The following is a 25,255-nucleotide window of genomic DNA, read 5'->3' on the forward strand; positions in this document are numbered from 1 at the left end:
TCCCTTCCTGTAGTCATTTCCCAAAAATAAATTTCCTGACCCAGCATAAAGGACAACGCATTCTAGTATGTTAAATCTACTATTCATCATTTTTAGCTTAATACTTACCATCCTCTCCCACAATAAACCTGTAATTGAAAATTAAATATTTTCCTTCAGACATGACATTATGGAAACTACCTCTGGAGCAAAATCATTGCTTTTTAAAATTTCAAGCAATGTTAATAAAAGATGTTCAGAGATTTTATGTGTTTAAGAAATGCAAATATCCTTGATAGTCCATAACAATCTTGGGCCATAATAATTTATCACAAATACTTCCGGTAAAACAAAAAGATTTATATTGTAAAAGGGCACTCACAACTTAAAGGTTTTACCTAGATCTTCCTCAATCCCCAGTTGTAATTTCTTCCCTTCCATCTTTTCTATGTCTTCATCATTAAACTTGTACCATTCGCCAGACTGTGGGTCTTTCACATGGGCAATGTAGTGGCCAGAATAAGCACTCACTCCTCTGTGTATGAGGACTGCACTGAGTTCATACACATAGGACCCACCTAGAGAAGGAGAAAGGGAGAAAGTGAAAGAAATTTTAGATAACAATATTTCTTCTTGTATCCTGACCCTGAATTATTATGAATACAGTTCTCTATGCACCTGATAGAACGCAAAACATGTCACCTAAGATTTAAAAAAAAACTTAGGCTTACAAAATAATGTAGAAAGTAGCTCAAGCATTCACTACTATCAACTCTCCAACCCCTCAGTAAAACATAGAGATGGAAAACAGTGGCATTCTGGGCTCTCAGGGTTACAAAGGTACTCTGTGTTATACTTTGCCTTTCCACATACGCTGGCTAAGTCACATACTTACCAAAACTCAGTTCATATTCTCCAACTTGTTACAAAAATTAATTGCACACACTGAGAAATAAGTGCAAAAGTAAAATTCTATTGTTTATATAAAAAGAAATGTTTTAGAAAAAAATTGAAGGTAAGTCACTAAGAAAACCTACCTTTAAAATATGTGTAGGCAAGTCAATTGGAAATGACAGGAGAGAAAACATGAAAAATCTACAATTCTACACTCAGATTTCTTCATAAGCATTTTAAGTTCCTACTCTATTTTTAAATTTTTTTCTTATTTATTGATTTTAGAGAGAGGAAGGGGGAAGGGAGGGATGGAGGAGGGGAGGGAAAAATCGATTTATTGTTTCACTTATTTATGCATTCATTGGTTGATTCTTGTATGTGCCCTGGCTGGGGATCGAACCTGCAATCTTGATGTATCAGGAAAATGCTCTAACCAACTGAGCTACCTGGCAATGGCTAAGTTCCTGTTCTACTTTAAGTAAACAAAGCCTACAAATCAGAGCCTGTATATTACACTAGTGGTTTATGTAAGAGAAGGCTTTATCCATGTAGAAAAGTAACAGCAAATGAATGAACACTTACATTTTAAGATAAAACAAAGTATTTTAAAGTTGGAAAAAAATCTTCTGAAGACTCTAAACTTAAGCCATTTATAGGGAGGAAATTATATACATGTTGGAAAAGATCACTTTTATTACGTGTTTTATTATTAAAAATTAGAAAATAATTCATTAGCAATCCCACAACGACATAATGACTATTAATATTGAAACCTGCAGTTTTTTTCTAACAAATATATCATTAACATCTTTCCACATCACTAAATATTCTTCTCAACATTGTTTATAATAGCTATGTACAAGTACCACACTACACTGAAGAACTCCCATATTGCTGAACATTTAAATTGGTAGCATTTTGGGATATTATTAACAATAATTATTATCTCTATAGTAAAAATATTTTCACGTATCTTTGACTATTTCATCATTATAATTTCCTTAAAACTGTAAGGAGTGAGTTACGAGGTATAACCAATCACTCATTCAGCAGATAATAAACATGGTGGACACTGTTCTAGGCACAGAGGATATACAGGAGTTGGCCGAAGCTCAGTAGGGAGCACAGTAATGCAGATTGACACCTGGACCAAAACCCATCTAACCCACCCCAAATGAAAATGATTTACACTATTGGGTAAGATAAAAATAGTCTAAAATATTTTTTTAAATGCATTAACTCATCTACAACAGGAGTTCTTAATAGTATTTCCTAAATTATTAAAGATGACAAACCGTATCAGTATTGGCAGTAACTGATTTTATTACCAATGGACACTATAAAAAGTTTTACATTGTATTACCACTGTTGCTGATAAGAGATTTTATACTCATCATCTTAAGAATTATGGTAGTTTTGATCGGCCACTGGAACTTGTTCTTTAAAGTGCACCTCTATTACTGAATCACAAATTTTAGTATTTCGATAACTGTATTTAATTACAATTGGTTTATTTTTAAAATCTATGAACTTTATTTAGTCACCAGACTCTCAAAGTGGCTGACAAGGATATGAAAATCCCCAAGAAATATGGCAGTCATTCAGTTAGTGTCAGGTGTTAATCGTTCAAGGAATGAGGACCCATCAGTCTACAGATCTCTATATATCTGCAGGCTCACTATTTAAAGAAACAAGTCAATTCTCCTTTTAAAAACAGATAATCTTTCAGATACATCTCTTCAGCTTTGTGTGGATATGTGTATGCAGACACATGCAAATAAAAATACAGGAAAACATAAATACTGCTTATCTGGGTGACAGCATTATAGGTGCTTTTTCTCTTCTTTCTGCTTTCTGAACCTCCCAAATTATCTAGAATGAGCCCTGTGCAATTATAACAAACTTGTTTTAGTCTGCCTCCTATGTAAGATAGTACTCTGTATAGCAGATAGTACAACAGCCTGTGAAAGGCAGGCCTGTAATCACAAATTACTAGATTATTTTTTCCAGTTCTAGCTAATAATTCTAAGGCCAACTTTTATTCCTCTATTTAAAAATGAAGGGTTTACTATATTTAGTAAGTGAAAATACTAAAATTAAATATTTCTGTAGGGTTTTTTTGGGACCTATCAAAGTCTATTTGATAAATATCCTCTGTTTTCTAACAGCATAAATTGGACAAATATAACAAATTTAATCACAATGTGAACCATTCATAACCATACAGAGGGGTCCAAAAAAAGCGCTGATTTTACATCTTCTGAATTTCCAGCCCTGAGAAACCACCTCACTATCAGACTTCTCTAATTTCAAACAATTACCAGAACAAAGGGAGTAAGAAGAAAACTACTAAAGTGAAATACAGCTAGGTTTACTTGTTCAGCCAAATTTAACAGTAACAAAGTCCAGCAGCAGAGTCTATAAATGGCAGTCTCCTTCTTCCAGGGAGGGACAAGTTTTAAACCACAAAGATAGAGCATCAAACACTGTAAAGCTTCAGTATTTAACACATCGCTCCCCAACCTCCCCAATCATTTCTTTTAAAGGTTTTGTCTTATGGCTTGTTTCTGTTGTAAGCTGACTCCAGAACCTTTTTATGGAAAGAGACAGAGTTTATTACATAATTTCTACATCCAAACTTTCATAAACAATACAATCAATCTTAAAAGGGAAGTAGAACAGTCCTTCAAGTAAGGGGAAGATGTTTGTTTTCTCTGATAAGAATCACCCTGTTTAGTAAGGTCGAGACTACAAAAAGAAAAAGTGGTAAATTATTTCTTGTTGAAACTATCTCATAGCATCCTAGAAATCACCAGTGGTAACAGATATGAAGAATTACAATATGCATATTGGAACTGTGCCACCTAATGTTTTTAATAAAATGTTAAAAAGAAAAAAAACACATGAATGGAGGCAGCTTGGAGACTCTTATAAGGAATTACAAATAGGTATTGACACTAAGGCAGCGACTGTGGGTTTGGGAACAGTGAAATCTCTTTTTCATATTTTATTCTTTTATACCCTTAATTATGCAGATATTAATGAACCATCGAATCTTTGTTATGTACTTACTCATAGAAAACGGAAGTAACATTTTGGCTCACCTAAAAAAACCTTTGTTCCAGAGATTAGCCAATAAAATGTAGTAGGACTATTCTGTATTCATCATAAGCAGATCACAAGTTACAATCTCTGAGCATTGTAATTATCACTGCTTGGTAAGAATTTTACCTTTATGTTCCACGTAAGGCTCCATATCCAAAATCTCTGAGAAGCCAATATAGGTATTCAGCTTTTTCTTATGTCCAGTTTGCCTAACCAAGAGGAAAGCTAATTATTTTATATTTAAAACAATCATAAAACAATGTATAAGTTCTGTCAGCTATCTTAATAAACCCAAGAGTAGCTAGCTGGATTTAGCAATCTTGCTTAAAAACCTGTAAAATTGTAAGTAAACATAATACAGTCTTAGAATTGGGCAATATAAGTCAAATGCTTAAAAGGTTTGAACTGAAACTGTTCCAAATACAACACTTATTTCCAGAGGTTTTAATTTAATCACAAAAGAAAACCACAGGTGCTCTGGCTTTTTTAATAGAAGAAATGCATATGTGCAGACATTGCCTGATTTTAATTTTATATATTCCCATTGGGTTGGGGTACCATAATGAGTAGAAAATTTACTTCTTATACAATACAGAATATTAAGGTAATTCAGTCCCTATGTAAATGTTGGCTTTTCCTTTGCATTTTAAAATAATTTCTTAGAATAAAAATTAAGGACTATCTACTTTTTTAGTTCTCAATTTTACATAGCTGGCTTCTTTAAGAACTTTGTGATAAAATCATGAAATGCTGGCATTCCAAAATGACAAGCTCCATCTGTAACTTTCATCCTCAAATCTAGCATTTTAAATTACAAGCATTTTATGACCTGTCTATGGTAACATCTGTACATATTAGTCCACAATGAGCAACAAACACTACCACTTGCACATATTTACCTGTCAAAAACAAAACGCATTAGCTGTAAGTTCAGAGTGCAAGGAAGGCTTAAGAGTCGGATCTTCCTTGTTGCATTCTGTTTACTTTGACAGTTTTCACAGAAGTAGCGATTGTCTCCCTCTAATCTTTCTTCCTAATAAAGAATAAGACATAGTATTTTTAAAATTGGAAAGATGGAAAGATTTTTTAAAAGTGATCAAATCTCTGTTGTAAAGCACAATTTCACTTTAATTAATAATTCCCATTCAGGCTGTTTAAAAATCAAGCTACTCTAAATAACAAAGGACAAGTAAGATACAAGGCACTGCTTAGCAGTGACATTATTAATCTGTATACAGTGATTTAAAATTTATGCACCTCTTCCCAAAATGTATAATTTTTAAAATACTTGTTTAGGGTCCTCTGTCCTGATAATCCCACTTTTAGGACTTGTAAAGAAGTGGATTTAAAAAAAAATATCACGTGTATTTTGATGCAGCATAATTAATTTTAAAATGGTAAAAATAGGTGCAAACTATACCTGGTCATCAGAATACAAAATTCTATACATACAAATTTACACACACACACACACACACACACACACACAGTTAAAATTACTGAACCACATTCATGAGGGAAAGCTGAAAGAAGAGTAGAGGATATTTCAATGGTACAGCTAATGGTGGTTTCTTTTTTCAATTTTTGCTCTTTGTTTCTATAATAGCTTTTTGATATAGATTACTGTAAGTCATTCAATACTGGTGCCAGGATACTGCACTCACCTATTTTCCTCTTAACTCACTGGCAAGTCCTCCTCCTCCTCATCCTTTGCCAGCTGCTCCTATCTCCCTGATTTCTTAATGTTTGAATGTCCCAGGGCTCAGCCCTGGATCCTTGTCCCTCTCATCCCTTGGTGATTTTACCCAGCCCAGACTTCTCCCCTCAACTGTACCTCTCAAATGTAATAAGCCCCAGCGCAAACTCCTAACTCCTTTCCCAAACCTGCTCCTCCCATAGTCCTTCACATCTCAGTTATGGCAACTCCATTTTTCCAGCTGCTCAGGCCAACCGTAGCAATCCTTGCTGTCTCTCTTTCTCTCCATATCCAATCTGCAGATTTTATCCGCTCTACCTGGAAAGTATATCTAAAGCCAAACACAATTTACCAGCTCTCCAGCAACCCTCGTCCAAGCCACCACCAGCTCCTGCCTGCCCCGCGGACCATCATCAGCCTGTCCTCCAGAGAGCACTGGAGGGGTCCTATTCACGTCCTGCCTGTGCTCACACCTCCCCAACAGCCCTCTCACCTCACTCCGAGGAGCAGTCAAACTCCCGCCAAAGGCCCACGAGGCCCTCTGTGAAACGGTCCTCCGTTAGCGCTACTACTTCATCTTGTCATTCTCTCATTTTTTATCCACTTCAGTCACACTGAACTCCATCTACCCAAAATACTCTTCTCCTGATTCTTGCATGGCTTGCTCTATCGCCTTCTATCATTTGTAACTGCAACCAACCTCACTATCACCCCTACCACCTCCACCCTTCTTTCCTGCTTTTGTTTTCTCCATGGCACTTGTTAGAGTTAACACTCTATATATTTTACTTATATTTATTTTACTGTCCCTCCCTGGTCCCAATATCATTACACTATAAGCTTCTTAAAGGCAAAAATGCTTTGTCTGTTTTGCTCACTATGGTGATCCCTAATAGCTGAAACAGTGTTTGAACACAGTAACCACTCAATCTTTAGCTGAATGAATTCAATGAACACATATTTCCAAGAGCTAATGGTTGTGCTAAAGGAGTAGGAAAAGTACAAAAATATTTTAAGAAGGCTTTATAATAAGCTCATCTACTATGTTGTGTGTCTATTCCTCCTTGATAACAAAGGTTTCCTTTTGGCAGCTTTTCCATTCAGAACAAAAAGGAACCACTTCCACCCCACTACATAACTCTAAATATACAGAAAGTAGAAATACTGAGTGGCAGGGCTGAAGAATAATCCCCAACCACACAATAAGTTATTACACATATATAACTTTACATATAAAATACAGTTAACCAGAAATAGCCCCAAATTATTTTAATATGCAGCCTGCTTCAATACTTTATCATTTGCAAAGTTTCTTCTAGACATAAGCAGAGACACTTCATATATAGAAAATGTTGAAATAATGAATTTATCCATTAAATTAACAAAAAAACTATTCCAAATAGTATTTAATTACTAATGAGAAAAATAACAGATACACCAAAATTGAATACCTTCAAAAATTCCGAGACACAATCTGTTAACTGTTTGTGGCCTTGGATATTTAACTCCAGTTCATAGAACTTTGATAAAAGCTTAGACTCTCTGCCACACTGATTGCAACTATAATAAAATAGAGTGATAAAATTAAGATCAGAGTGGGAAAAACAATGACGTTCTATTGTATTACATCCTAGAAATACAGATAGAAGCATTTATTACCTCAGTTCTCTGTCACAGAAAGTGTTTATACTATACGTATATATTTAGGAAATAAATAAAAACAGGAAGCGACTGGTGAGGCCATGTATTTTAAGATTAGGAAAAAATTTTAGAGTTATTTTACATTTACTCTTAGTATTCTAGCTGGCTCCAATCTTGCTCTTTCAGCTAACGCCACAACCATAAAATAAATGGCAAGAGCTCAGTCAGACACAGTTCGCAACACCTGGATGGGTTCTACTGTAATTATCAAGTCAGTTGTTTACATGTTCCCATGGCAATGTATTGCTACAGCTATTTCAGGTCCCATGATAACCCCCTTGGAACTACACTGAAAGTGAGATAACATACGGGCAACTGTCTCAGAATAAAATGTATCACTGAAAAGCTGAAACGCACTTACACAGTTACATAAGCATATTCCCCACAGAACTGCTGTTGGACAATGTTCCGCACATCTGGATTCTTTTGTTTAGACAAAGTATCTTCCAAAAGAGACATAAAGAGCTTTGAAAATTCTTGGGCATCCTACAACACAAGTTTGGGTTAATAAAAAGAAAAATCATATCTTGCTTTTCAACTTCTGATACAAATAGTAGTAAGTTAAATATTCCCCAAACTACCTGCACTTTGAACTCGGCTCTAATGTTGAATCAGTTTGTGCCCACATAAGAATTTTTAGAAACGGGATCAAGGAAAATGTATAATAATCTGAACAGTAACTAGATGCTCTAATTTAAGATAAACAAATTTTTCTGAAAGCATTTCACTTTATTTCCTTCTGCAAACATTTTAAGGAGTGCTTGGGTACCTTTTTATATTTAAAAAACAAATAAAAGGTTCTTACCTGCTGTTGCCCCGTGTCCAAGCCCAAGGCTTTAACAAATCCCGATGGATCAATGTATCGTCTATTACTGTTTTGCAACAAGGCAAACAAGTACTGGAGATGCTCGCAAATTGTTTGAGGCTCATAATCTATTTTAAAAAATGTTTATTTTTAAAAAACTGCTACTTTTTAAAATGTATTTCATCTTCACATGAGAAAATAATTAAATATCCTTACATCCAAACTGTATAGTGTTTTGAGTGTTTTAAAACTTCAAAAGAAAAAAATTAATAACCACATGCCTTTTGGAAGTAATGAGGCAGCCATAGCTGTCTATATACATCCCATAAGAGCAAGAGGTCATATACACGTGACAATAATCACAATTGTGCCTAGTTTCTAAAATGTCAAAACACACTGAAATATCCATTCCTGAAATAAAAACCATATTTACCATTCATATAAGATGACCAAATACTTTAATGAAATCTCATTTATGAGGACTTGTCACAAAGAGAGCAAGGGACAGGACTCTCAAACATAGAGGTTTAAACTTGAATGAAGGTTTTGCTGTTAAATATCCTAGAATTTTTGAGTTATAAATTTTAATGAGTTGAGTGAAAGTATGCAAATCAGAAGCATAAATCTCAAGGGCCTTAAAAGACTTGAATATTATCTTCTGTGTCAGTTATCAATTTATTGCCTTTCAGCTCTAAATCCACCCTTCAGAGCCTGCTCTCTGATAACAGAGATGAGCTCTGCAAGTATTTCTCTTTTGCCAGGTAGCACGAGGTTAAGTCTTATCAGTAGGGGGCACTGGAGAGGTCAGTTGTACCTCTCACTAGGCTCCTGTGGACTCCAGAGCCAACAAGTGGCCAGGAGCTTCCCTCAGCAGCTCCTGTAGCTTCATAGTAGAATGAATCTGATGAGGTACTTCCCCTTGAAGGACCACCCCGTGAATGACCTCCTGGGCACCCTTTCAGGGGACTTCAGAAGGCGTTCCCAGGCCCAGCACCTCCCTGAAGAGTTTCCAGCAGAGACCTCCCCTGCCCCCCACACTGAGGTATCTCAGCACATTTTTGGGCACCTAGTGAGCCCTGGCAGTGCTGTCTCCAAAGAAGTCTGGATTTTAGCCCCGAGGTAGTGCCTGCCACTCCAGTATTGGTAAAGCCCTGTTTAAGTCTTCTAACCAATTCCCCCATTACTTGAACTCCCTGTTAATAATCCCCTATGCTTTCTCAGTTCAAATTATTGTGCAGTTTCTGTCTCCTGATAGAACTCTGATGGTTTATCTCTTTACTATCGGTTGGCCAAAAAGTTCATTTGATTTTTTCCATAAGACGGCTCTAATAGCACTTAGTTGTCTTTAACTTCATTCAAAACAGTTTTGTTAGAATGCATTGTGACAGCTGTCATATCAGTGTGCATCTAAAAATAATCAGAATTGGAGAATTTTTGTGTAGCCATTTTAATACTGAAGATGGAAGGAAATTTACAACATTTTTGGCATATTATGCTTTATTATTTCAAGAAAGGTAAAAATGCAACTGAATCGCAAGAAAAAGGTTTGTGCAGTGTATGGAGAAGGTGCTGTGTGACTAATCCAAAGTGGTTTGCAAAGCTTTGTGCTGGAGATTTCTCACTGGACAATGTTCCACGGTTGGTTGGGTAGACCAGATGAAGTTGATAGTGATCAGATTGAGGCATTAATTGAGAGCAATCAACACTATCACGTTGAGGTAACCAACACACTCAAAATATCCAAATCAACGGAGTTGTTGGTGAAAATAAAAAATATCTCTTTTAGCCTTGACTGGTGTGGTTCAGTGGATTGAGTGCTGACCTGCAAAGTGAAAGGTTGCCTTTGATTCCCATCAGCGTTGCAGGCCAGGTCCCCAGCTCGGGGTGTGCGACAGGCAACTGATTGATGTTTCTCTCAAACATGGATGTTTCTCTCCCCCCTCCCTTCCTCTCTTTCTGAAAATAAATAAATAAAAATTTTTAAAAAGTGTCTTTTATTTTACGGAAAAAAACTAAATGGACTTTTTGGCCAACCCAATACTAAAACTGTGACTTTCAGGAAATCAATATTTCATTTGCAAAATAAAGATAAAAATCTTACTTCCTGGGGTGCAGGGCTTTGCAGGCTGTTAAAAGCTATTCAAGGAAGTCTGTATCTGCTCCAACTCTTAGTTTACAGGTTAGATACTCCGTAAATTCTTAAATAACTCGTACTCTCCTTATTTTCTTATATGTAAAATAAGAAAGTGGCTGAGCTGGGGACAGAATGCAGATTCCACCATATAAATCCCTTCCACTACACTGCACTGTGCCTTTAAGATAGCACCAGAAATGTAACACTCTCATTAGAGAACAAGGTGAAGAACTTTGGTGAAATATTAAAATTAAAGTTTAGAAAATTATTTTACAGTTCTTGAAGATACACATTAAAGCCACAATACCCAAAGAATTCTGGCCATGGTACATCATTTTATAAAATAGAAATTTAGTTTTCACTTCTTATTTAACAGGCAAATTTATACTTCAGCCAAACAATGTTAAAAATTAAGAAAAAGGATCCATTTTATAGGACTCATCGTTCACATACACTATTACCTTAAATATTTAATACATTATTAATCTAGGTTTAAATATTCAGAACTACAGAAATAAAGCTTTGCAGAAAGAAAACTTCAGAATTTTTAAGCACTGTGTTGTGAAGCAAAGATTGCTGTTGGTAAGGACTGTAAGGACCGAGGCTCTAAAGGGTTACCACTGTGTGGAGGGCAGCGAGCTGCGGGGCTCACAAATCCTGTCTTTTCTCACTCTGAGTCGAAGACAGTAGCACTGTGCCCGAATCAGATCATAGAAAAACAGCACAGGATTTATGGATGAAAGCAACAGTCAAAAGTTCTCAACTCAGAGCTCCCAAGCCTTTGTAACCTTAGATACTCACTTCCCTCCACGCCCCGCCCTCCCCCCCCACCTGCCACCACCCAGCTGGGGGGGGGGGAGGGAAGAGAAAAATCCGGTTGTTCCATGAAAGTGTCATCTCAAAACGAGTAATCTCTAGAAACAAACTAATATCAATGAGGAATAACAAGCCACATACTGTGCACAAAAACAACCAAGTAGCCCTGACCAGTGTGGCTCAGTTATTTGGGCATCATCCTGCGAAGCGAAAGGTCCCTGGTTCAGGGCACAAGCCTGGGTGTGGTTTTGGTCCCAAGTCCCCCAGTCAGGGCGCGTACAAGAGGCAACCAATCAACATTTCTCTATCACATCAATGTTTCTCTCCCTCTCTTTCTCCCTCCCTTCCCCTCCTAAAAATAAATAAATAAAATCTTTAAGAAAAAAAATTAAAACTAAGTAATTCTAGTAGAAACAGTCTGAAACTGATTCTGTCTAAATTTGCACATTAGTGGCTAACTTTGGCAAAGTTCATGAACTTAATTTTAGAGGCTATCACCTAAGTCAGTTTAATAAACACTTCAATGTAACAAACTAGGCAAAAGAGTAACCTTGTCTGCTTATTTACTGACTTTTATCAATCACTAGAAAATAATGAACTACGATCACAGCATATTACTTAGAGAAACTGTAACTGTAAACTACATAAGAATATTTGCCATTTTGTACATAAAGGATTAATATTCAGAAAAAAAAAGAAAACGATTTTTTAAAAAAAGATTTTATTTATTTACCTTTAGAGAGGGGAAGGGAGGGCTGGCCAGCAACCCAGGCATGTGCCCTGACTAGGAATCAAACTGGCGACCCTTTGGTTTGCAGTCTGGCGCTCAATCCACTAAGCCACATCAGCCAGGGCAAGAAAAATGATTTTGAAAGCTGACAGTGTTTATAAAGGACCTAGAACCACGCCTGGCAGAGATGGAACCCCTGAAAGTAAGTTTCCTTCCTCCGTTTGTTTGGTTCAGAAGTGACCTAGCTGGCAGTATACTCAGAAGTGAGCGCTGCCCACACCATCCCCACTGACCTTTGTCTTTCTGGATATCATCTCCCATCACGTAGTCGCTACAGGTACTTTGACATAAGTACAGCGCCTGCCGAAGCTCCAAGTTGAGAAACCACACTTGAAGAAATGTGTTGACGTAACAAGTAGCTCCAAGGTTAGTGAGACCCACAAACGAGTTCTACAAAAACAGAAAATTTACAATTAGAAAAATAAATCTTCCTTTAAATAAAAAAATTATAAGCAGCATTATTTTTTAAATTTCAGATTAAAAATGTGTCGAAACTGTCTCAACCAACGGGGTGTGACCACCTCGTCACGGCGTGGCCAAGGGTGGGCATGCTCCGATGGGCCACCTGGGTTGGCTACAGGAGGAAAAGCCTAGGAGAGCCCGCAGCGCCCGTCAGTCTTGCAGTCGTCTAGTCTCCTGCAGCCACCGAAATCTAAGCCAAGAACAGTGGGCTCTAGGGAAGATCAGTTTTGAACATGGGTACATAGGGTTTTTATTTGCTAAATCCTAAACTTCCAGCATTCAGAAGAATGAGAAAGTAAAACTTCAGAAAAGTTCCTCTTTATCCTACAGATCTGGGACATGGGAAAAAGGGGGAGTTGGTTGCAACTTTTTCCAAAGATAAGGGTGACAATGCCTAAAACTTACAAATAATCATTCTTTTTAAACAGAAAAAAAATATCTATGCAGCTGACAATTTTGTGAATGCCAGGCTTTATGATTAGGAAATATTAATGTGTCCTAAGATAAAAAGTAAAACTATCTGTTATATGTATAACATAAAAATACTAGCTCAAGAAAGCAAAGTAATATCATTATAAGAGCTTGTTCCACTGATTTATCACCTCTTTTAAAGAGACTTAAAAGATAGTTCAAAATAAAACATGCACTGTTAAGGCAACCATAGAATCAGCATTTAAACTAAAACTATTATTGAAACATTTACTGGATTACACAGCTACCTAGTTTAAAGCAGACCATTAAGAACTGTTTTAATTCAAGCAGTTTAGAATCTTAAGTCCACTACTTGTCTTAAAGCTGCATAGATTACCCAAGTCAGTGATGGTTTCTGATCATAGGCGCAAAACCAATAAAACAAATGCACATAGGAACGCCATATAAAATCACTTTAAAATGGTGGCTTACCTTTTTTCTCCTCTCACAATTGGGATCATCAATGTTATGAAAACTATTTTCATCTATTTCTCCTAACCAAACATGCTCACCAATCCCAACCAAGCAATTTGGATTTCCTTTGCAGTTTCGTCTATGAAAAAAATATAGTTAAATTTAATTTTAAAATACCATAGTTCCATGATAAGAAACATGCAAATTAAAACTATAATGATACACCATTTTAAAAAATCTTACTTCTTATCCTTAAGATTAGCAAAACTGAGGAAGTATACCACCACACTTAGTTTGTGAGGCTAAGAAAAACAACTCATTTACTGCTAATGAGAATGTAAACTGGTATGATTCTTATTGAGAGGAATTTTGCATTCTCTGACAAATCTACATATACACCCAGCCATTTCATTTCTAAGAATTCACCCTGAAGATATATCTCCAACAGCACTAGGTTACCCCTTACACTCCTTATGGCATGGTTTGTAACTGCAAGCTACTGGAAACCAAGTGCCCAAACACAGGGGACAGGGTGCACACACATAATGTAGTAGTATGCAACTGTAAAATGAAAAACACATGAAAAAGAGCCCTATGAACTGAGGTGCGATAATTTCTAGGATATATTAGTAAGTAACAAAAAAGCAAAATGCAAAAGAGTATCCATAGTATGCTATTTGTATATGTGTATATAAGCAATAAGAAACACAAAAAAGATAAAGCAGAGACTAATGAAATTGGTTACCTACTGGAATAAGGGTAAAAAAAGGAGGGGTGTGTGAAACTTTTCTGAATATACTATTCCATACATTATTGGATTCTGGGGCCATGTGAAATCTCTCTCTCTCTCTCTCTCCCCCTCTCCCTCCCCCTTCCCCCCCTCCCCCCCTCAATGGAGGGGACCCTAAATTCAACACAAACATATTTCAACTGAGTAACATATCCACACTGTGGGGCAGGGGAGGACTAACCAACCCAAGGTCATTAGTAATGCCCGTACGCTAAAAACAAAAGGAGCAAACGCCAAACTTGTATTACCTCCCTTTTCACAGAGACATGAATTAATTCTGAAACAACTTTCTGTACATTCTGCAACTGGACAAAAAGTAAATATATTGGGGACAACAAAGGGAATCAAGTTTTGGAGAGAGAAGTTACAAATAAAAAAGGGAGGAAGTATAAAATGAACTCTGCAATACTGATTAGGAACATCAGAGCTATAAGGCTAAATTCATGGATTTTAATATAGAGATAGGTAGAGTAGAGTTGCCAGGTAAAATACAGGACAGTAGTTATTTAAATTTCTGATTGATGACATATTTATACTAAAGAAGTATTTGTTGTCTATCTGAAATTTAAATTTAATTGGGTAGCTCAAGCAGGATAGCCTTTTGTGAGCTGAGAACCTGAAAGCAATAACATGAGCACGCCTAGCAACCAGGTCTTGATTTCCAAATATTCCCCACTTGAAGAACCCAGGGCTCCTTGGAGAAATGGCTGTTACCAAGGCTGGGCAGAGAAAGCACAAGATAGACATGGAATATCTTGCTGTGCCCAAATAGTGAAGATGCACTCGAAGAATGACGGAGACATGTTAAAGGAGACTCCCAGTGGCCAAATCTGGAACAATTTGAACAATCACATGAATAACAATGATCTCTGACTGGTGTGGCTCAGTGGGTTGGGCACCATCCCACAAACCAAAAGGTTGCAGGTCAGGGCACATGCCTGGGTGCCAGGTCCCTGGTTGGGGGCGCGTGAGAGGCTACCAACTGATGTTTCTCTCATACATCAATATTCTCTCCCTCACTTCCTCTCTCCCTTCTCCTCTCTCTAAAAATAAATAAATTTTAAAAAATCTAATAAATGAATGAATGAATAGCAATGGGATTATAACTACTGAATAAAATAGGAATCTATACTGAAATGGATGAATGGATGGATGGATGAGTAGATAGATGAAGGGGAAATCTCTTTTTCAGAGAAGAAAGTCGGCTTACAACATAAAAGGAAGGACATAATTAGAAAATCACCATTTGGCATCCGTCAGATTAATAAAAGAATCAGACAAGAATCATCAAGGATGGGAGCTAGCCAATGTAGGCAAGTTTGAGAATTAACAAAGTATTGACATACCCTCAAAGTAGCTCAGCACAAGCTGTATTAATTACAAAAGGAAAAATAGTGGCTTTGAGTGGAGAAACCTGGGACAGTGCCTTAACCAAGTGATTGAAGTTAATGTACCAGTAATGGGACTAGTTGTTGACAGCACCCACTTCCTGGTATGATGCATGAAGAGCAACATCAGCCAAACCCAACATGAGGGGCTTTCTATAAAATAAGTATCATGTACTTTTCAAAAGCGTCAGTGTAACAAAATACTAAGGAAGACCAAGTAATCATTCCAGATTAAAGGAGACCAACTAGACACTGCAACATATGAGCTTGGATTTTCTTTTGTTATAATGGACATAAAGTCAGTATGTCTGAATATTTCAGTCACCACTAAAGCTTTACTGATAGTAGTAAAAGACTGGAAACATGATAAATGGCCATCAACACAAAACTGACAAAATAAATAACATAACCAAATAATGGAAACTACTGTTGTCAGGGAATAAAAGGAGAAACTTTTTTAATGTTGTGGTATATAACAATATCATTAGTTGAAAAAAGCAGGTTCTAAACAGTGTTTAAAAATGGGTGTGATAGGCCTATTTGTTTAGATAAAGCTATAAACAGGAAACTGCCATCTCTGAGGAGGTTCATCCATGTACTTACTAGATGCAAATTAAGAGTAAAAGGCTGTCTATACTTCCCCATCACCTTTTATATCTTTCAGACTTAGAACAATGGGCTGTGCTGCATACTGCAAAAATAATTTTTAATGTTCCACTTAAGCATACTGTCTTCCTGGCTTTAAAAAAAGAAAAATGAAAAGAAGTTTGGGCAATGTAAGAGCAGTTTTGTCAGGTTTATGTCAAAGTCAGGCTGGAAAATAACTTACTGAAGAAATAAAAGACTGTTCACTGAGAGGGGAAAGATCTAAAAAGAAGTTATTTTTTTACTGTTCCTATATCTCACCTCTAATAGGAAAGGACTACTGCAATGGAGTTACATCCCTGCGAGTGAAAAAAATTACTCCTTTGCACCAAAGTAGTTTTTCTCTTCTATCAAGACAAGATATAAAGAAAAAAAACACCCTGATTCAGAGACCCTTCCTTGGAACAGGGACCAGAATTTACTAGGAAGATTCCTTTTTAAAACATGCGACAGCTAGCAGCATTGGACATAGGAGGGGAAGAGAGAAATAGAGTGAAAATGTAGCTTTAAAACAAAACGAGCAGGTACATATTCTTTCAAATCTGCTTTTCAAGGTATAACATAAAGCCATTTATGCTTTCTCCTCTTGAACAAGGAAAGTGGTACTTTTTTCACATGACTTGGCTGGGGAGACAGGCACTTTCCTAGGGGTCAAATACACACACCTCATTCTCTCAGGAAAGAATTCCAGTGGAAGGGTTAAGATTTAGTCTCCTGGTCCTGGCCAGTGTGGCTCCGTTGGTTGGAGCGTTGTCCTACAGACCGAAGGGTCGCAGGTTTGATTCCCAGTCAGGGCATATACCCAGGTTGACATTAATGTCTGTCTGTCTCTCTCTCTCTTCTCCCACCCTCCCTCAAACAAACTCTCTAAAAAAAAAGCACTGAAAAAATATCCTCTAGTGAGGATTTTTTTTTAAAAAAAAGGTTTTAGCTTCCTGTTCCTGACAGTAAAATAATAAAGTGAACAAAAAAAAATTGGCTCTCCGTGTCCTCACTCCCCACCCCACTCCACAAACACACAGATCCTGTGTCCTTAGTCCAATGCTGGCTTCAAAAAGCAATTACAAACACATCTGACCCTTGAACAACACAGGCTTGCACTGTATGGGTCCACTTACACATATTTTCCCCCCCAATAAATAGGTACAGTGCTGTAAATGTTTTTTATGATTTTCTTAATATTTTCTCTAGCTTACTTCATACTTTACTTCTTACCCTATACTGTAAGAATATAGTATGAAATACATAAACATACAAAATATCTGTTAATCAACTGTTTATGTCATTAACGAGGCTTTTTTGGTCAACGCTATAACATTAGTAACATTACGGGGGAGCCAAAAGTGATATGGTGGATTTTCCACTGTGTGAGTGTCAATGCCCCTAACATACTGCAGTGGGGGCGGGGGGCAGAGGGGCTGAGACATTTAAATGGGATCCTGTTGTAATGATAGGGATGAGAAGTGAGGGCAACCCTGGAATTAGAACTCCCATTAATCAAAATATGCCGTTAAGAAAGTAAAAAAGCAAGCAAGACTGGAAGATACTGTCAATACATATATTCAACAAAGCGTTTGTACCCAAAATAAAAAAAACTCCTACAAATCAGTAAGATAATCAAAAAGACAAAAATGGGTAAGCACCCATTTTTAGAAAACAAGCACCCCACTAGAGGATGCCCAAATAGTCAAATATGAATGAGGTCAACTTCATTGGCCATTAGGAAAATGCATATTAAAACCATGAAAAGATACCATGACCCATACATACATCACAATGGCTAAACTTAAAATTACTCCAACTGTTGGTGAGGATACATAGCAAATGAACTCTTACATACTGTTCATGAGAATAGAACATGGAAAAATGATTGTGAAAAACAGTTCGGCATTATCTACTAAAGCTAAATAAACACTTATGACCCAGTAATTCCTCTTATAAAAATGTATATATAGCACCAAAAGACACAAGAATGTTCACTGCAGCTTTATTCATCATAGCCAAATGCTAGAAAAATTCTAAATGACCATCACCAGCAGAAAAGATAAAATATGAAGTAGCACTATGGAATACTGCATAGCCCTAACGATGAGCACGCTATGGCTACCCACAATGTGGATGAATCTCCCAATGCTAAGCAGAAGCCAGACACAAAAAGAACTACAATGTATACTTAATTATATACAAAGTTCAAAATTGAAAAAAATAATATGTTGTATCCAAAGTAAGGATAGTCCCTCACTTCCCAGGAGGAGGGAGATGGTACTACTGATCAGGAGGAGCAGAAAATGGGAGATGAGGGTATTCTGGAATGCTTAGTAATATTTTAATCTTGGCAGAAAATACATGACTAAAGTGTTCCCTCTGCGGTAATTCATCCAGGGTAATTCTTCTCATTTGTGTACTTTTCTGTTAAAAGACATAATCAAATAAATAGAATTAAGGACCATCAGAAAAAGTCTAAGAGGAATTAAGGGTCTTGCCTTAGCAGATGTTTTAAAAATATTACCAAGTGCCCTGACTGGTGTGCCTCAGGGGGTTCAGTGTAGCCCTGCAAACCAAAAGGTCACCAGCTGGATTCCCAGTCAGGGCACATACACGGGTTGCATACATGGGTTGCATGCATGGGTTGCAGGTATGCAACAGGCAAGTAATTGATGTTTCCCTACCCTGCCCTCTCTCTAAAAATAAATGAATGAATGATGAATGAAGTAATTAGAACTGTGGCCTTAGTTAATAGTATTGAGTCAAACTCATGGCAGAGAACAGAGCTAAGAAATAAACCTAACTACACAGAAAAATTTGTCATATAATAAGGGTGGCTTTTTAACTAGTGGGGGAGACTAGGTTATTCATTAAGTGATTTAAAAAAAAAACTGATTAGCCATTTGATAAAAAGTAAAGTAAAATAAAGATGAATCCCTAGACCTCACTCCCTAAATTAAATGCCAAAAGAACAAAGACTGAATGCATAAAATGAAAATATCAGCACTAAAACAAAACATGAGTGAATACTTTTATTATATTGGAATCTGGAAATCTAGAAACCATAAAGAAAAGCACTGATAAATTTGATCACATAAAAATATGGGTTTTGCCCTGGTTGGTGTGGCTCAGTGGCCAGTAAACCAAAAGGTCGCCAGTTCGATTCCCAGTCAGGGTACATGCCTGCGTTGTGGGCCAGGTACCTATTCGGGGTGCTATAGAGGCAACTGATCGATGTTTCTCTCCTTCACTTTCTTCCTCCCTTTCCCTGTCTCTAAAAATAAATAAAATCTTTTTAAAAATATGGGTTTTGATGCGCCAAAAGGAAAAATGCCCATAAGAAAAAAAAAGGAAAAGTGTCTTCAGCAGAAAAATTCAATAGGCTCTTGAAAATCTAAGGAAATAGTCAACAATCCAAGACACACAATTCACAGGACACATATAAATGGCCAAGAAATATAAGAGGATGCTCAATGCCACCAGTAAAACAAAACAAAACAAAAAAAGGCAACTGAAAATGAGATGCTATTTTTCACTAATTAGATGCTATTTTTCATTAATCAGTGTTTGAAATAGGAATGCCTGGAATTGGTAATAGGGTGAACACTGATGGCCATGTTAAATGGTCTGTACTTTTTACCATCTATAAAATTTAAAATGGTCATCATGCCATTTACCTCAGTTTCCTCATCTTGCAACCTAAGTGAAAACACTGACTCAACCATGATACATGCACATACAGAGATGTTCACAGCAGCATTGGCTGTAGTATCACATACTGGAAACCCCAAGGTCCATCAACAGGAAACTGGGTACATAATAACATATCTACCTTTACACAATGAAATGTCACAGTTATTTAAAAGAATAACACAGAGGCCCTCACCGGGTAGCTCAGTTGGTGAGAGCCTTGACCTGAGACACCAAAGTTATGGGTTCAATCCCTGGTCAGGGCACATAAAAGAATAAACCAATGAAATGAATAATGATGTGGAATAACGATGTTTCTCTCTCTCTCTCTCTCTCTCTCTCTCTCAAATCAATTAAAACAAACTTTTAAATAAAGGTCTGTGTGCACTAACATGGAAAAAGGTATATTACCAAATAAAAACAAGTTGCAAAAAGTATGTTGGGTGACACTCCTACCCTTTTTTGTAAAATAACAATTATGTTGTTTGTTCATATCTGTCTTATCTCTGAAATATATGGTCCATGAAGGAAGAAACTTCAACTTCTGGGGCTTTACCCCAGAGTTACCCAGCATACTTTCAGGCCCACTGCAGGGACCAAAAATTGTTGCATAAAAGAATGAATACTGCAACAAAGCACAAAACAGGCTCTCAATAAATACTGTGTTGGTGGCAGTATGAGGAAACAAGACATTCTTACACACTGACAGAGAAATGTACAGTAGAACCATCATCCTAATGGGCAATTTAGCAATATGGATCAAAATGAAAAATACACAACCCTAACCCACCAATTTTACTGCAAGGAACTTACTTGACTACTATCCTCTGTTAGTTTTAAGAACTAAGACACAGAATATTTGAAGACTTGTGCGGTTCTAGAATTTAGTATAGATTGCTTCCATCCTGTGACTGCACTAAGCAGTCTCAGAAATATCAATAATGGTCCTGATTCACCTAGCCTTTGAATATGGCTAAACACGTCTGCAACTCTGGCCTCTCATAACAAGTTGTGTAAAGTATTAAAAAAAAGATATTGATAAGACCATTAATTTAATTCTTCAATCTCATCTTGCTAAGAGTCCGAAGAACTGCTTAATCTAAAGGAAGAAGTGAGTAGAGGAAAAAAAGCCTTCTTGATATTTAAATAAAAATTGCTTGGACCTCAGATTAAGTGTACTTCCAAAAATACAAGCAACCAAAAAATAAAAATAAAAAAGATAAACTGGATTACATCAAAATTAAAAAATTAAAAGCTTTTGTGCTGCAAATGATACCATGAAGAAAATTTAAAAAAAACATGGAAAGAGAGAAAATATTTGCAAATATAAAGGACTTTTATCCAGTATATATAAAGAACTCCTATAATTCAACAATAAAAAGGCAAATAATCCAATTTTAAAACAGGCAAAGGACTTGAAATAGACATTTCTCCAAAGAAGACCTATGAACTGACCAATAAGCACATGAAGAGATACTTAACATTATTAGTCACCAGGAAATGAAAATCAAAACCACAGGATACCACGTCACATCCACCAGGATGGCTATATGAGACAAAATCAGGTATAAAGATGGAGAAAATGGAGCCCTCACACTTTGTATGTAAAACAGTGCAACCACTTTGTAATTTGTCCAAAATGTCCACACAAAAATCTGTACACAAATGTGCACAGCAGCATTATTCACAGTAGCCAAAAAGTGGAATGGCCCAAATATCTGTCCATCAACTGATGACTATATATAAAAAATGTGGCAGGTGCATATATAAAATGGAATATTATTCAGCATTGAAAAGAAATGAAAATGACCAACAAGCACATGAAAAAATGCTCATTAGTCATTAGGAAAATGTAAATCAAAACCACAATGAAATGCCACCTCATACCCACTATGATGTAATTAAAAAAAAAAGTTATCAAATGCCAGCAAGGTTGAAGAAAGGGTGGAACCCTCTTACATTGCTCATGGGAATATAAAATAACAGTACGGCAGCTATGGAAAACAGTATGGCAGTTCCTCAACAAGTTAAACATAATTACCACATGATCCAGCACCCCCACTCCTAGGTATTGATCCAAAAGAACTGAATAAAAGTGCTCTAACACCTGTACATAAATGTTCATAACAACACTATTCACAATAGCCAAAAAAGTGGAAAATACCAAAATGTCAATCAAATAAAAGGCCACATATTGTTTAAGTCCATTTATATGAAATATCCAGAATACAGAAATCCAGGAACAGAAAGATTAGTGGTCACCAGGGGGTGTGAAGAGGGAACATAGTAAGTGACTGCTTAATGTATACAAAGTTTCCTTTTAGGGTGATGGGGGAAAAAGTTCTGGAACAAGAGGATGGTGATGTTTGTACAATACTGTAAAGGTTGTACAAACTGAATCGGATACTTTAAAACGGTAAATTCTGTTATGTATTTTACATGCGTCACATGGATGATCTTTGAAAATATTATGCTAAGAAGACAGTCACAAAAGTCCACATATTGTATGATTCCATTTACCTGAAATGTCCAGAACAGATAAATTTAGATGCAGAAAGTAGATCAGTGATTGCCTCCAGCATGGGCATCAGGGAGTACAGGGGAGGACTGAGTGCCAACCTAATGGGTACAGGGCTTCTTTTGGGGGAGAGGGGCCAAAATATTTTAAAATCAGACTGTGGTGATGGCTGAACACCCTGTGAATATACAAACAAAAAACACTGGACTCTACATATTAAATAGGTGAATTGTATATATGAATTACATCTCAGTGCTGTTTAAAAAAAGAGAAAAAAAACAACTGCTTGGATGTAAAGTTTGCAACTGCAGCTTAACACTCACCTTCTCTATGAAATGCCCCTTAGAGTGATCTCAGCCAATTCCTACTCCTTTACTTCCGCTAAAATCAGAACTATTACAGGGAGTTTATATTTTTTTTGGTTACTCTAGAACCTAATTACGTTGAGAAGCTTGAATGAAGCTTAGAAAATTCTATTATGCACGGACTTCTTTCACCCCAGTACTTCCTTACTGCTGGACTCAGATCTGCCCTCCCTGTGAGCCCGTCGCCCAGGGCTTGGAATGACTCGTTTGATTTATGGAAGTTCCCTAACTTGCCTGACTTCTCAAACTAGACTTTAAGCTCCAAAGCTGAAACCTCGACTTCCATTCCTTCCGGATCCCGCCGCAGAATGTAGAAACTCCAGAAAGCCTTCACTAAATGCCTGCTGAAAGGCGGCTACTGAGCATGCCCAGCTTGGCCAAGTCAATTCGACAACATTCCGGAACAAAAACTATAGTTCCCGCGTCAAAAGGTGGAAAAACAGAGGAGACAGCCACAATACCTAAGGATTAGATCTAAAAAGAAAGGCAAGGTTCAAGGGCTAAGCAGAAGTGAAGGACAACACACAACTCAAACTGCATTACTTGATGGAGAGGTGTAGAGTCAGAACGACCAAAAAAAAAAAAAAGGCTAAAAAAATAAACTAGATTAACGAGAGCGAGGTCAACAGGGGGCTGAAGGGCACTGATGACTAACTTAGCCATACGTTTTTCCAAGGCAACCCTATCAAAAGTACTTCTAAGATGATCAAGCCTTCAGCGTCAACACAAATGCAAGATAATGCTGTGATGAAACTCACTTCGAAGAAAGTTCCCTTTTTACAAGCAAAAAAGCCGAGTCGTGGCCAAGATACCTATCCATCCACCCAGGCTGGCTAAATTCTCAGCTCCTGCCCTTAACCATTTCCACCGCCATCTTCTAGATAAGAACCTAGAACCCTTTCTAAAGGGTTTTCAGTAGCATCACCACCGTGCAAAGGGTCCGGGAGGGCTGCGTTTCCCAGGTCGCCCAGGCGGCGGAAAGGAGGAAGCCTCCACCTTGCTCCTCTCCGCGCCAGCTGGATGCATGCAACGGGCCGCAGTCTTCTTTCCCCCAATTCGAACCCCAGGCCGATTTTCCAAGGTCCGACGCGAGGGGGGTGCGAGGCCCCGTGCGCGGGCCTCACCTGCACACGCCGCGGATGCAAGGCTCCAGCCAGATGCGGTAGGCGGTCTCGATGTGCTCCTGCGACACCTCCTCGGGCCGCACCGTCTCCGCCCAGCGCCAGGCGGCCTTCTCCAGCTGCAGCCGCGGGGCCATGGCCTTGGCCAGAGGAGCGCCTCCGGAGCCTGGCCGCCGCTGCTGCCGCGGACGCCTCCACAGCCGCCCAAATGGGCTTCGCCACCTGCCAGCGATGAAGACCGGACGCTCCCTCAGCCAGCTGGCCAGTCAATCACCTGCGCGCGCCACTGCCGCCGCGCCCGCCCGCGCCTGACCCGCACGACCGGCCGCAAAGCGTCGCCGCGGACACCCGACACCGCCCCCTCCCCCTTACTCCCGCAGACGTTGGAGATGTACTCCCCCCCTGCCCCACGGTGAGCGCATGCGCCTTCCCAGAATCCTTTGCGCCTCCCGCGCCTCTGGGCAGACAGGCAGAGGAAAGGGAAGGGGTCGTCAGGGAGAGTCTCCACGTCCCCACTGGCGTGCTGGGGAAGCGGAGTCTCGGCCCCTGTCCAGGGTAGTGTCTGCGTACCACTACTCTAACAAGCTGGCGCCTGGAGGGCAAAAGGCTGCTTATTCTTGCCCTCTGGGCCTTCCCCTTTAACCTGAAGGAGTCACGCGAGAGGCTACTCTACGCACACCATAGGGTCGCTGAACTGCGGGGTGGGACCTGAATCCGGGTCACCAGAGAAACCAGCCTCTGCTCTCTAGAGGATTTAACTTGAACTTGGACCGGTTCCGACTCCTTTCCCGAGCCCTCTTGACGTCACGGGACGTTCTGGGCCTTTCCTCAACTAGAACTGGACTACGGGTCCCAGCGTGCTCTGCGCGCTGCTACTCACTGGATTCGAGGCATACTGGGATTTGTAGTCTTCAAGGTGGGGCGGGGCGTGGATTGCATTGGACTGTGCTGAGGCGTCCTGTGGGGCGCGTTTCTTCTGGCCTGGAGGGTCCCCTTCGCAGCATCCTGACCCTCCTTATTACCCCTCTATGTATATGATGATTTCCTACTTCCTCCTTGAAGCTCTTCTGTAGTTCTCGTTTATAAACAGTTCATAAAAAATAAAATAAAAGCAGTTCATTTTTGCAACTTCTGCCCCAGGATATAGAATAGCCTTATCAGAATGTTTTGCAAACTGTGAAGAGCAGTACTGGAGTGAGGATTTCGAGAAGTTTACATTTGAATGAGAGCTCTGCGGGGGTCTGAGCGCTGATTTCTGACTCAGCAGTTTACCTGGGTCTGGGTGCTAACCTGTGCTAGTCATTAGACGTTCCCCGAAGGCGTGCTGAACATAAGGCGTGGTCCCTGCCGTTGGCGGTGGGTGAGGTGAAGGGGGGTGGGCGGGGGTAGTAACAGAAAGTAAGGTCCCCATCCCAGCCTCGGAAGATTTGGAGTACTTGGGAGAAGGGTTCCCCGAAGAAGTAACTCTTAAACCCACTCTTAAAAA

At 38.5% G+C, this 25,255-nt stretch overlaps 1 protein-coding gene across 2 annotated transcripts in view; it reads right to left on the bottom strand.

Annotated features, from left to right (window-relative positions):
* USP48 (ubiquitin specific peptidase 48) overlaps positions 1-24,119 on the bottom strand; it is a 63,006-nt gene extending 38,887 nt beyond the window's left edge. For both annotated transcript variants that reach the window (XM_054571691.1, XM_054571690.1), the window contains exons 1-9: positions 23,773-24,119; positions 13,286-13,406; positions 12,154-12,310; positions 8,181-8,308; positions 7,737-7,861; positions 7,126-7,234; positions 4,878-5,011; positions 4,105-4,187; positions 378-557 (exon numbers count right to left, since the gene is read on the bottom strand). In XM_054571691.1, the coding sequence (XP_054427666.1) occupies positions 378-557; positions 4,105-4,187; positions 4,878-5,011; positions 7,126-7,234; positions 7,737-7,861; positions 8,181-8,308; positions 12,154-12,310; positions 13,286-13,406; positions 23,773-23,906 (1,171 nt within the window). In that variant the 5' untranslated portion in view covers positions 23,907-24,119. The remainder of the gene's footprint in view (positions 1-377; positions 558-4,104; positions 4,188-4,877; positions 5,012-7,125; positions 7,235-7,736; positions 7,862-8,180; positions 8,309-12,153; positions 12,311-13,285; positions 13,407-23,772) is intronic.
* Between the last annotated feature and the right edge of the window lie 1,136 nt (positions 24,120-25,255).

This window comes from Pteronotus mesoamericanus, unplaced genomic scaffold, assembly GCF_021234165.1.
Source record: "Pteronotus mesoamericanus isolate MK-2021 breed Mesoamerican mustached bat unplaced genomic scaffold, CSHL_Meso_final contig_221, whole genome shotgun sequence".
Classification (NCBI taxonomy): domain Eukaryota; kingdom Metazoa; phylum Chordata; class Mammalia; order Chiroptera; family Mormoopidae; genus Pteronotus; species Pteronotus mesoamericanus.